Source organism: Lepidochelys kempii, chromosome 10 (assembly GCF_965140265.1).
Source record: "Lepidochelys kempii isolate rLepKem1 chromosome 10, rLepKem1.hap2, whole genome shotgun sequence".
NCBI lineage: Eukaryota > Metazoa > Chordata > Testudines > Cheloniidae > Lepidochelys > Lepidochelys kempii.
The window spans coordinates 69,030,699-69,044,635 of NC_133265.1; the positions used below are offsets into that span (position 1 = coordinate 69,030,699).

The 13,937-nt window shown below is 42.4% G+C and overlaps 1 protein-coding gene across 3 annotated transcripts in view; it reads right to left on the reverse strand.

Annotated features, from left to right (window-relative positions):
• ABHD17C (abhydrolase domain containing 17C, depalmitoylase) overlaps positions 1-13,937 on the reverse strand; it is a 51,881-nt gene that overhangs the window by 6,942 nt on the left and 31,002 nt on the right. For all 3 annotated transcript variants that reach the window (XM_073304105.1, XM_073304104.1, XM_073304106.1), the window contains one exon: positions 164-343. In XM_073304105.1, coding sequence (XP_073160206.1) covers positions 164-343 — 180 coding nt within the window. The remainder of the gene's footprint in view (positions 1-163; positions 344-13,937) is intronic.

The following is a 13,937-nucleotide window of genomic DNA, read 5'->3' on the forward strand; positions in this document are numbered from 1 at the left end:
ACAAGCTACTCAGTGGCAAATGAATATATTTATTATCTGTTTTGATTTATAAGATATGCCTGTCCAAAGCTCAAGATGCACATCACAATACAAATAAAAGAACACACTATAGAAAAGTTTAAGGTGACCATAGAGCAATCCCTCTAGCAATATTTGCACATACCTTGGGAAAGCATCAAAGCAATATGTTTTCCTGGTGTCAGGAAAAGCTACCCGTAATCCAGACATCAAAGGAGAATGAAGGATTACAGCTGCACACTCATACCGAGATGCCAGGTCCACTGTTGGGACAGTTCCAATACTCTGACCATAGAGAATTATGTTCTCGGGACTCACACCATACCTGCAAAGAGAATTAGAAAATATATCGTTTAATTTTTTTTTTTTTTTTTTTTTTACAACCTAGATCAAATGAAGAACAGCGACAGAAACAAAACACACATTCTACCCACTGCAGTTCTCCAAAATCTACTCCCAGTATATAGGAAAGTATCAAGTCTGTATGTAATAGAGTAAATCATTATCGAAGTATTATGTAGTAATTAGAACACTTTCAGGATTATCGGCATGCTTGTTACTCCCAACCATACTTGTGAATGTTCAGGAATCTAAGTTATCTTCCACAACACAGTGCAGTAAACTATGTTTGACACTGACAAAAAGCTATCTTAATGCTGACCCTCAGTCTCCTGTTTAAAAAAAAAAACTTTGTTTTATAAAAAGAGTCAGATTCAACCCAAGAGGAGATATAATCACGATCATACGAACTGGAAATTAAGTACAATTGCCTCATTTACATATTTAGTAAATGTAAGATGCATGGATCTTAATTATTCCCATCCATTCTGTTAGCATCCTAGTTGGTGTGCTGTATAGTTTTCAGATAGTTACTTATAGCTCAAGTTACAGACTGATGTATAGTAATCTGCTGCTACAAAGTATCACTAATATCACAATCTTAGTTAGATACTCAGAAATATCAAAAAGTTAGTTTAAAATATGAAATTACTTTCCAGGGTAATCTAAAGTTTTTAGGATAAACAATATTTGATAACCTCAATATTGAAAACACAAATTACAGCTGCAGTTCTGAGAGTCACAGGATATTACCCACAGATCTTCAATGTCACTTTATTACAAGAGGCACAAAGAAATAATTCACTGCAGAGGAATGCACGCTTCTGGTAGGAAATATTTTTAATTGGTTTGTAAGAGTGCATTTTTCCAATGATGATGGGCCCCATTGTCACTAATACAGCAATTGCCATGACACTGGAAGTCAGAACCTTCAGCTGGGATTCCACCAGGTGGTATGGGGCAGGTTTTCAGTCCCTTTGGATATGAAATGGACAGCAGCCTGGTGCACACGTGACTGGCTGCTTTACCAGAAACCCACCAGCAAGCAATCAGCTGCTCCTATGGCAGCAGCAAAAGGGATAGGGAAGAAAAGTTACTGAGAAGGGGAAACACAGTACTAATCATCCTAGGACACATTACAGTAGGATATTTAATTTTATAATGGAGCAAGATTTATTTGGATTGTAGTCTCTTTGAGACAGGGACTGCGCCTTCCCAGATGTTTGTGCAATGCTTAACACAGTGTAACATTACTGAAACATGAGTAAGCAACTATAATAAAAATTTGTCTTGGAGTGAACTCTATCCTCTTAGTGGTCTGTCACAGCCAGAGTCTGATGTCTTTCAAGATGTAAAGCTCATTTAGGGCAAATTTTCCCTGGCTGGCAGAGAGGGTCCTGGATGCAGTGAAACCCTGTATGGTTGTTGCACAGGAAGAGACTCTGAGGAGTGAAATCCTGGCCCCACCGACTTAAAGGAGGGCAGGATTTCTCTCCAGAAGTCATTTGAAAATAATCTGCACTCACTTCATGGTACAGTGTAGCCGAGAGATTTGGGAGCAGTGCACCTAACTATGCTGATCCATCTACCAGCCATTTCACCCTGTTACTCAGAGATAGGTGCAGTAGGAGCAGAGACCACCACAACCTAAAAGTTGTAGCCGCAGTCACTATGTGGTGTGGGTGTGTGAGAGGGTGTGTGTGGAGCATTCCACAGATTATTAATATTACAGTAGGGCCTAAAGGCACGAGTCAGGCATCCACTGTGCTAGACAACGTACAAACATACAGTGAAGAGATGGCCCTCTTCCAAAGAGTTTACAATCTAAGCATATGTGAAGACAACAGCAGGTAGATGAAGGAGAAGCACAATGCAACAGTGATCTGCTCCCTAGAGTGTGAGCTTTGCAACCCTGTCTTTGCCCAGAGACTAGGATTTTCCCCATTCGCTCATTTTCACCACTTTTGGTTTTATTTTGTTTCTGTAAGTGGTTTATGTAATTTGTGTTGTCAGCAAAGCACATAGCTACCACAGTGATAGGCCCTCTAGAAACAAAAAAGTTAAGGTACAATCTGCATTTCGCAGGAAGCAAATCAGTTAAAGTAGGATGCCGTGTGAAGTGCTATAAACATTGGGGATCTCTACATTGCAATCAGCCCTGTTTCACTGACTAAGTATCAGAGCCATTAAAAGTTTAGTTCTGATTATATCATAGCTGTGAAGTGGCATTTTTGCTATATTTGTCTTTAAAGAATTAAGACTAATATTGTCCTTTAAGGTATACAGTGAAACATGCTGAAACATGCACTGAGTCAAGTGACAAGGGTGTAACTGGTACCAGAATTAACAGTGACACAAAGCAGGAAGGGCAACTAAAGATTGTTTTAGTTACGTAGTTGTCATTTCTACATCACTTCTAGCTAATCAGCATCAAGCAATGAGATAGTGGAAGTTCCTACAACTAGTTTAAGTTATCTTTCCCTTTGCCCTTGCTCCTTTTGATCAGAAGAGTGCCACATCTCTCAGACAAATTCACCTCCGAACAGCTGAACAAAACACTCGTGCTTATATTTTGCACATTTACTGCGGGGCCAAAGGGCGTTTGATGATTCAAGAACAAGGTCCAAGGTGAAACAGAATCTAAACACCTGCAGTTTTAAGTTTTGATTTAATAGACTCATAGAATATCAGGGTTGGAAGGGACCTCAGGAGATCATCTAGTCCAACCCCCTGCTCAAAGCAGGACCAATTCCCAATTTTTGCCCCAGATCCCTAAATGGCCCCCTCAAGGATTGAACTCACAACCCTGGGTTTAGCGTGATGTCTCCACTCCTTAAAATATTAAACATTTTATAAGAAGGGAGTAGTCAGGTGGAAAGTGAAACACAGGAGAGAACATGCATGGGTGGAAAGAGGGCAGACGGAGTAGAACCTGGAGTCATGAAGAGAAGAAAGGAAGAGTGAGGAAAACAACCTGGCAAGAAAGAGTGCAGCGGGGGAGGGGAGCTTAAAAAAAATCATATTTTGAAAAGACTAATTCTTTTCCTCAGGATTCTGTCACCACTCATTTTCCTTCTTAAAGGAAGAATGTTAGTCCACCACCTAAAGAATGGCTCTTAAAAATATCCTCCATGAAATAAGTGAGCTTTGGTCTCTGTGGAAACAGAAGTCCATGTGACTGAATGGAAGACCCAAGTTAAAATTTGTGGATATGCAACTGTGTTGCTCCTACGGAGGTCATCTTAGCTGCCTGTAAGTCTCAAAACCGTTGGGGTGAAGAGTGCGGCACAGGAGAACAGTGCAATTTGGAGAAAGGAGCAAATCTTGAAGCATCTACAAAAGTTACATAGGCACAAGAAAGACTACATGTAGCCTCACATACAAAAAAAGAGACCACATCTTTTACTTTAAAAATGGTTGACAGCTGCAAAACATAGCATCTTTCTGCACGAGAATAACCAAACACTTATTTTTTTTATTGATGCCACTCATAGGTGGAAAGGTTCACAAGTATTTGCAATCACAATACACCCACCAGAGCATGGTTTCTCAACCCATGGGTCGGGACCCAAAATTGAGTCAGAGTTTTTTCAAAGGGTTGCATGGCAGCTCCAGTCCCACGGGGCTGGCTGGGCTTGCCTCCCTTCTCCAGGGACTGAAACCTCTGGGGTTCCAGCGTCACTCAGGTTTGACCCAGCCGTCATGACGCCAGGAGTCCAGGTAGGCCAAATTTGACTGAGTGGCAATGCCACTCTCACAAATTTGGTCCAGTTGGGGGATGGGGCCAAAACTGAGTGGAGGGCCCACAGTGGAGGGCAATCCCCTAGGTCACAATGCCCATAGTGGAGGGCCAAGCCGAGCCAGGCCCACAGCACAGGAGCTGCCACTGTGGGGTGAATGCCGTGCAGGATCCAACACCCTCAGGGGGAAGGACCCACCTGAAACCACCCCAGGGTCTCCACCACCAAACTATTTACTGGGTCATGACAGGCCATAAACATTTACAAATGGGTCCTGAGCCCAACAAGGTTGAGAACCACTACTGAGAGGACATAGTTGCTGGCTACAAACAGACTGAACTTGGTGACTACTCTGCTTGTTCCCAGACACATCAATAGGTCAAACTCTGAAACAGAGACTCAGGCCATCTCAACATGTCTATTTTTAGGTGGGGTCAGTCTGTTTGAAAAACCAGTTTTGGTTAGTCCCTCCCCACCGTTTTCATACCCAACATTTAGCTTTCATATTTACTATATCTAGGGATAGTTTGAAATGGAAGTGCCTGAATTGTAAGCAGAGGCTGCCCTGTTTTTTTTCCAGAGCCTCAGAAGTATAGAACAATAAGTCCCTTTCAAAAGGAACAATTTTGGAATTTGATAGCATTATGTGTCCATCTCTCACGGGGAGCTCCAGTAAACCGTTTTCAAGTAACACTAAATAATTTAGTCTGCAAATATGTAAAATAAATCCAGCACATTTCAACTAAATAGACAAACCGGCCATATTTAGAGATGCTTACAGATTTCTAGAACATTTTTATTAGAGCACATCTCCTAACCTACGAAACATCTCATAACCTACTTCCTTTTTTAAAGTCTTTATTGCTCCCCTTTATATAAAAAACAAACCTTTGGCATGGATCCTTTCAACGCACCTACTTTTCAAGGTAACTGCTATGCCTACTCAAAATCCTTGTGGAATTCTGCGCCACTGCGCATGTGAAGAATTTATGTCCCCTGCATATTTCTTTGCTTCCCCACAGAAAAATAACTTTCTGACAGGGAAGCAAAGGGAAGTCACAAGAGCAGTCATGCAATCCTCTCCAGCAGTATGTTTCGGGTGTCCAGGGCTGCCGGCAGAGAGGTAAATCACTGTGGGAGAGGGGGCAGGACTGGGGAAGACCTGACTGGTGGCTCCTACCCTGTGCTGGGCTCAGCTGCTGGTCTTGGCTGGGCTGGGGAGTGATAGGACTTCCTCTTCCCCTGCACGGCATCTGGGGCCGGGTCAGACCCACCCCTAGATTTCTCCTGCAGCTGCAGGAAGTTCTGCAAACTCCCATCCCCCTGGCATCCTGCATCCATCGTTCCTCAGCTGCAGAGGGAGAGATCCCTGTATAAGGAGCAGCTCCCACATTTGCCCAACCCCCATGCATCCAGACCCCCTCATACCCAAACCCTCCCGCCAAGCCTCACCCCCCCGCACTCAGAACCCCCCCCCCGATGAGCCCCACTCCCCCTGCACCTGGACCACCCTGATGAGCCACCCGCACCCTGATCCCCCCCCACCAATCCCCAACCAGCTGCACCTGGATCCCCATCCCACTGAACCCTACTCTCCCAGCATCTGAACACCCCATTGAGCCCCTCACACTCAGCCCCCCTTCTGAGCTCTATCCCACACACACCCAGACCCCCCCCAGCTGATCCCAAATCAACTTCACCTAGACTCCCCTGCAGAGTCCCATTACCATTGCACCAAGAACCCCACAAACAGCTCCTGTGCATCCAGATCCCTGAGCCAGCTGCACCCAGATTGCTTCTCAACCCACACAAAACCCTCTCAAACTCTCACTTGGATCCTGCCGTGCTGAGCCTGCCTGCCCACGCTTGGTGCACCTGGTATGGAGGGGCAGGGCTGGCCCTTGTGCTGTGTCAGGGTGGCTGCAGCCTCACCACTGAGTCTGTGGGGGATGGGGTGAAGGAGGGGGGACTTCACAGTGATCCTCCACTCTGTGCAGCCAGTAGTCTGTGCTCCCCAATGCCATGCTGGAGTTTCCACATTTGACACATACATTTTGCAGAATTTTAAAATATTATGCACAGAATTTTTAAGTTTTTGAAACAGAATGCCCGCAGGAGCATATGTCTCATGTTACCAAGTTAGAACAAAGTTATCCTGCATATTTGTTTTTAAATTTCTGAGTTTTTGTAGAAGCATCTAGGATCTTTAGACAGTACAAACTAGTATAAAGACCTAGGGTCAATAGATAGCATGGAATTCAAAACTCAGATGATTTGGATCAGCTCTAAATTTCAGAATCTGGAAGTACTTAGGTAATGTTTCCATTTCTTATAAAAAAAATTAAATTGGTGGCTAGAGTTATCCTTTATAGAACTGCCTCACCAGTCTATAGAGAAATCCAGAGGAAGTCAGTTATTTTTACAATGGGGGAAGAGATAGACCTTTGACTTCTGTTTCAGAATTGGGCTGACTCGTGATTAGTCCCACTGATTTTATTTTATTTTTTAAGTCAGAGAACTTCAATAAGAGGACTCATACCACTAAATAAATACTACGCCAGGCAGTGTGTTTGGGGCTGGGAAGTTTTCCCTGAGGTCAGAGTGGCAGAGGCAAGTGGGGGGGAAGAAGTTTCGCCTTCCTCTGCAGCATGGGGCAAGGATCACTTCCTGGTTTGAACTAGAGAAGATGGTGAATTCTCTGTAACGTGATATCTTCCAAACAAGATCTGAGGACCTCAGTAACACAGCCAGAGGCTATGGACCTACTACAGGAGTGGGTGGATGAGATTCTGTGGCCTGCAGCATGCAGGAGGTCAGACTAGATGATCACAATGGTCCCTTCTGGCCTTGAAGTCTGTGAGTGTTTGCAGGATTGGACACAAAGAGACTGCATTTCAGGTCATGCCTCAGCAGATCTCTCTCTTGCATTTAGACCAGAATACCACAGGTTTAAGTCCCTCACTAGATGCCAACAGCAACACTGCAAGGAATCTCTGGCTTGGAAGGGGTGGGATGCCACACTATAAAGGTATCAATCTTCAAATGAGAAAATTAAAATATTTTGAGCACTACAGAAAACCTGAAACTGCAGTACATAAGCAATATCCTTTTTGCCAGTCACTGGTGGAAGATTCCTCGACTTCACTTTAAAAAGCCTTAACATGCATAGTAAAACATGGAAATTGATTCTCATTATGCTATTCTATTTTTTTTCACTGTAATGGAAAGTGTATGCTACCATAGAACCTAGGGCTGCACTAATTCATCACTTTTACTGTTCCACTGCAGTAAGAGCAAAAAAATGTTTGCACAATAGCCTGGTTTATGAAGTTATATGAAAAATGACCAAACGGTGGTGGTTGGGTTAGGGGTTTTTTTTTGGCATATAGCCTAACATACTGAAACAGAGGCAGACAAAAAGTAGACAACAGTTGAAACAAAATACAAGACGTTGCTATGTGAATGTGTTCACACTTGGAAAAATTCAAACAGAGGCCAGAAATATTTAAATCAAGGGATCTTACACAGTTTGACTTCACTAAGCTTAGATTATTTCTGATGATTTGATAAAATTGCCATTTATCATTAACTTATGGTGCTGGGAAATCCCGATGCTAATTAACATTAACACACACTGTAACTGTAGTATTAGTTAATACATGTTAGCCTTTTACAGACCGTTTCAAAATGCTATTTTGGAAGCTCTCTTATTTCTAAGATTTCTTAGAAGCTTAAAAATTTTTAATTCTCTTCCATTTGAAAAGTTGATCTTTACCCTTGTGTTCCCAATGGAGTAGGAAATAAATGTCGTTCCCTTTATTATGCCCCTGAAAAGAGAATAATTAATTGCTGCTAGCTTGTCTTTATATATTCACTGCCTTCCCTTCATTATATTTAGCTACTTCTATTCTATTCATCAGTAATGCAAGGAACCTATGGGTTTGTATCCTGTAAGACATTAGCTTCACCAAGTTAGCATAAGTTAGCTTCAGCAAGTTAGCAAATAAACTTTGAACAGATAAAACAGCCCAAACCCCAAGTATTGGAGAGCTGACAATAAAGTGTTTAAGGGGAATTTTTGACCACAGGAACAACCAACCACAGTGTCCAAGAGTCCAGCCACAAGAATGTCATGATGTACATAACGGGTACATGAGCTACACCCACAGATACCCAACCACAAGAGGGTCATGGTAATGAATTGAGGTATATGATAAGTTGAAACCATTCATGTACTAACCTATAGGAGAAGCACATGCTTCTTAATAAGTGACATTTACTAACCTTAGTAACATTAGTAAGGTGAGGCTATATAAATAAGGAAAAGGGGAAATACCCCTACTGAATATGCAAGCGTAGTGGCTTCAGCATATCATATTATAAAAGTTACATCCCAGCCTCGGGTCAGTAGGAGAAGGAAATATAGTCCTCGGGAGGTGCCAGAATGATGGCCACTGGTGAGGAGGGGGAAGGTGATGGTGATGAGGAAGATGACGGCTAACATTTCAGGTTGTTCTACAAGGGATGGTGTGAATATATGGGTGTGCAGATGTACATTATGTAGTATCTTTATCTACCTTACTGAGTTGAGGTGTTTGTGATTATGCTAAATGTATTAATAAACTATTTGTAAATACAGAAAAGTTCCTATAGTGTGAGTGTGCAGCTGTGCACATCAGGGTTCCCAACTATATAATAATTTGAATAATACTGGGCCTGATCTCGGATCAAGACCTTGTCAATCCTCAAAGTGATAACTGGGAATTCTTAAGTAATCGACAATATATGATAGATCTTGCTACATGCTGGAGAAACAGAATAAAATACTGACTGTTTATATCCCAAGGGCTAGTTTTGTCCAATCCTAATGCAGTTAGGCAGCATAGCAGAGAAGGGAGCGAGGCCCCACACCAGATCATATGGTCTTGTTAGGGCTGCCTGGATTATGGCACTAGTCCCCTGTGATACACCCAGTTACTTCCCTCCACAAGGCAATGGACAAGAAGTGGGAGGAGCCATGGCTCTACCAGCCCACTGGGTAGGAAGAAAAGAGCACTCTTTTCAGTATTGCAGCAACTCACTCTTCCTCAGGACAAGAGGAGTCAACTCCTTGTGGTAGTAAAGCAACACGTCCTCAGATCCTCAGGGCGGAGTTCATCAATCTCACCCCAACTGCGACAATGGGTTCTATTTCTTATTTATTTTGTTAAATCAACAATGAAGAACTTCAGGTGATCTATGGAGTGGTGAGTAACTAAGCAGTGTAGAGCTTGCCCTACCCAGCCCGGCTAGGTAAGAAAAGGACATTTTACGGCGTTTTTGGTGTAATCTTGCAGTACATTACATTTAAAGTTAGATTTATATCCTATTTATGTAAAAGAGAATATTATTCTTCCAAAGTTGATGGAACTTTTACTTGTATTTGCAGGTCTTTTAACCACATTCAGAATCCAGTGGATAGTCCACACTAACATAAGAATGTTTAATTTTTGTAAGGCTGGTCAAAATTTGTGACCTAAGAATAATAAAGCTACTTTTAATAACAACATCTGCTTGTTTAGTCTTTGAAGCAGCTATGGCATAGGTACTCAATAGTTTTTATAATTACATAAATATATTTTCAGAGACCATCCCATATTAGTCTAAAATTTAGTTCTAAAAAAGCATGTATGTACCAGTGATTTCCATTAGAAAGTAATATATTTCAAGACTATATTCACTGCTCATCATCTTCCCCTGCAAAAAGATAAAGAGAAAGCATGCACAAGTATCAAATATTTCACTCTAACTGTAGGTAAGATTACACACAGCATTAAGAAAAGTCTTTGTAATGTGTGTAAGAATTAGGACTGTCAATTTCTGAAGCCAGTATTTTTGCAAATTTAGAGTCCAATCCTGCAAAAGCATAATACTGGGCATAATGCTAACTACTGTAAATAGGGTTTGGAAACAGCGTGTACATGCCCATATACCATCCTGGAATTTCTCTGAAGCTACTACCTTGCTGTCCGGAATTTGAACTTTCATTTAAAAATCTAAGGCCTGGTCTACACTTAAAATGTAGGTTGACACAGCTATGGTGCTTAGAGATGTGAAAAATCCAAACCCTCTAGTTCCGTAGCTATGCCAACCTGTGTTAGATACACAGCCATGTTTATGAAAGAATGCTTCTGTTGACCAAGCTACTGTCACTCCGGGAAATAGTATTCCTACAGCAATGGAAAAATCCCTTTTGTCGCTGTAGATTGCATTCACACAAAGGCCACGTCTACACTACCACTTATGTCAGCAAACTTATGCCACTCAGGGGTGTAAAAAAACCCATCCTGAGTAACAGAAGTTTCGCTGGCATAAGCGCTTGTTTGCACAGCACTATGTCAGCAGGAGAGCTTCTCCCACCGACACAGCTACCGCTGCTCACTGAAGTGGTTTTATTATGTTGATGGGAGAGCTCTCTCCCCTCAGCATAGAGTGGCTACATGAACAATCTTATTGCAGGACAGCTGCATCAGTACAGCTGTGCAGCTGTACATTCACGAGTGTAGACATGGCCTAAGTGATGATGCTATCCTAACTCCAGTGCTGTAGCCATGCTGCTATAATCCCGGTAGCATAGTTGTGATTTAAGAGTCACTCTCTGGCTGTTAATAGTTCTGACGAAAACCTCAGAAATACAAACAAACAGAGCACGACCAATGCAGAAAGGTCTGCAAACAGCCTGGAACAATGGAGGTGTGACTTGCCCATTACCTTACTGCAAAGCAGCTGGAGGCAGAGTAGACATACACAGGCTAGCTTGACTGAACTAACAGGCTAAAAATAACAGTGCAGTCACAGCAGCAAGGACAGTGGCTCAGGCTAGCTGAGTAAAATTCCACCTGACCCTTGGGTACGTCCTTGGGCAGCTAGCCATGCTGCTGCAGTCACACTGCTGTTTTTAGCCCAGCTGGAAATCACACCTCCCAGCTGCTGTGTAGACAGACAAACCCTCAGGGAGATGTTACCATCACTGGGCAGCAGAGTTAATTTTATTGTTACCTATCTCATCCCTCATTTAAGAGCAGACGGGGAGAATCACAGCACTATACAACTGACTCTGGGTGAAGTCTAATTTTGGAGTCGCAAAGTGGGTGCTGCTTGGGAGATATGACCATTTTCTCCCCACCTCACCCCCTTCCTGCATACAAGAGAAGCCAACTCAAAAGAGATGAGCAGAACCCATGAGCATATAAAAGCTGCACCAATGGGGAGAGTACCCACGTAGCCCAGCAGAGACAAGCGGCACATATACTATGAATGTTTTCACAATTTACTGTAAGTGGTGTCCTATTTTGGCAAGTCATGTGAGTGAAGCTTGGAATCACCTCCACCAATAGATGACCCAGACCTGCTGATGGGGGGGGCACAATTTAAAGGTTCTGCTGCCCCCAGAACAGCTCAAGTCATCCCCCACCCCCAACAGGCCCCTCCCTTACCCTCAGTGTCTCCTCCCCAAAAGCAGCGGCCCCCTCCCTGCAGCTCCCAGTTGTTGCTCCTGCCTCTCCTCCCGGGGTGTAGCTCGCTGGCTCAGGCAGCTGGCACACAGGGAGGGGGCCCAGCTGCACCATGTGACTGAGTGGGGCATGCAGAGCCTGGCAGAAATCTGGGGGGGCTCATGATCCTGCATGCCCACCCCACGTGTTGCCTCTGCCTGTACCCCACCCCCAATTTAACCCAACTGCAAGCAGTGCAGTTGGCTACTGCATTCAAATACCAGGATGATAAATCCCCATACACAACACATTAGGAAGTATTATACTCATTAGTAAACAAACATTTGCAGGATTAGACTCTTAAAGAGAAAAATCCGGCTGTTTTAAGATGAAATTAAGTACCCTGAATTTTGAAATCTGGTGAGGAAATGCCCTCCAGATTCTAATTGTGCATGCACATGATGAAAATAAACCGTCCTTTTAAATATTAATTTTGAAGGACTCACAATGCGGCATCACTGTCCTCCTAGTGGAAATTCCATCTAGGTACCTATATGCTGTCTCACCATCACAGTACCTGAGCATCTGCCATTTCTCTTGGCTCAAGGGTGTTATCAGGGCAAGATGAAACTATGACCTAGATTTCAAGTGTTTCATTTCTGCACTGCAAAGCTGGACTTCGCTAGAGTTTTGAAGTACTCCTAGCCTCAAGAGAGAGGTGATGTTGAGACATGAACAGAAATCTCATTTGTTACACAGCTAGTAGGTGAGAGGTTGCTTCTCTCAGTTGACAGTTTTTGGTTTCTTACATTTTAAGACTGTACTGAAGTATTTTCTTAATTAAGGGTCTCAACCTACAAACACTTACTACTGGGGCAGTGCTCGCACACTTTGGCAAACTATAAAGAACGTGAAGTTATAAATTCTATGCACGTACCCTGAGCTATATATGTAATTCCTAAAAATACCTGGCACAAAATTTCTAGATCCAAGAGCAAAAATTAAATAATTCACTTCTTCTAAAACTTAGAAGGGAACAGAACTAAAACTCTAGCTCGTTCTTCACAAATAATTCATGGCTTATTCTATACTTATCTGCCTTTCAGAATCAGGATCAGGCTACTGCAAAAAACATTTACCACCTCTAAACATAACATCCTTAAACCAGACTGGGAGAAGAATAATCTCCAATTCTTGGTCTCAAACAAACAAACAAACCAATCACATACCTGTTTCCCCAGCATCAATGGATACCCTGAGTTATCTTCACTTACATGTGGTTTTCTTCCCTCCCCTCCCCCAGCAAACTTCATTACGCTGGGATTCAGATCACATACAGACTGCATGTCTGGCATTCTTGTCTTTCCTGTAGGGATTTTTATGATTTTCCAAATATTTTAAGTAACATTCTATTGCCAGGCTAATAGGCCATCCCAAGCAGCCTTAGGCAGTGTGTTCTGTTCTAAAAACTGTCTTCTATTACTTGTGCTCTAGGTTCTACCCATCCCAGTGTTTTATCCATTTTCAACAAGTTTATAATATATTTATTCTCAACCGAGAGCACACTATGCTTTCTCTCAGACTGCATTTATCTGCACCCATTTTCCCAAGCATTCTGTACAGTACAGGCAGAGAGGGAAGGGTTACAGAACATGAGCACAGAAATACAAAGTAGTGAGTCCAACTCAGTGGAAAAGAGGTCTGAACACTGATTTTCTGGAAGGAGACAACTGAAAACTGGCTTCTGAAGAAAACTGAAGTGCTGTTATGACAGCTCCTCAGAAGCCAACAGAAGTGGCAAGTTGAACTAGCAGTAAATACACACTACTTCTGGAATACTCGTTGCGTTTATGAACCTATAGAGTAAAAAGTCCTTTTGTCGTCTTTTGCAATACAAGCTTGATTAGCATTTGTTTTAGAAGAATATGACACTTTCTGGACTTAATATAGGAAGACTAACAATGAGATAGCCAGATTCCACCTTCTATCTGTTCTGTACCGGTTTGTTTAAAACTACAGCTTTGGAGTTACTTTTTGCATTTAAGTAACTCCAAATTAATTAAGGTGCTCTGTAGTACACAAGCATATGACAGAAATCTTACGTTTTATTTATCATAGACAGGAAACCTTTATTGGCAGCTAAAAATTATCTTCACTGACCACAGCATTAATAACTCACAAAAACCCAGCCAGCTACATTCCATTAGATATGCTTTATTGTAACCAGTGTACAAAATCTATACAACCCAGTCTCTGGAGTATATTTAAATAATCTGAGACATCAGAGGAGATGATGTTACTTTCACAGGGAACAAAGCCTACAGTGCTTTCTGGAATGAGGAATTCATTACTTCCCTTCCCAGTTTAA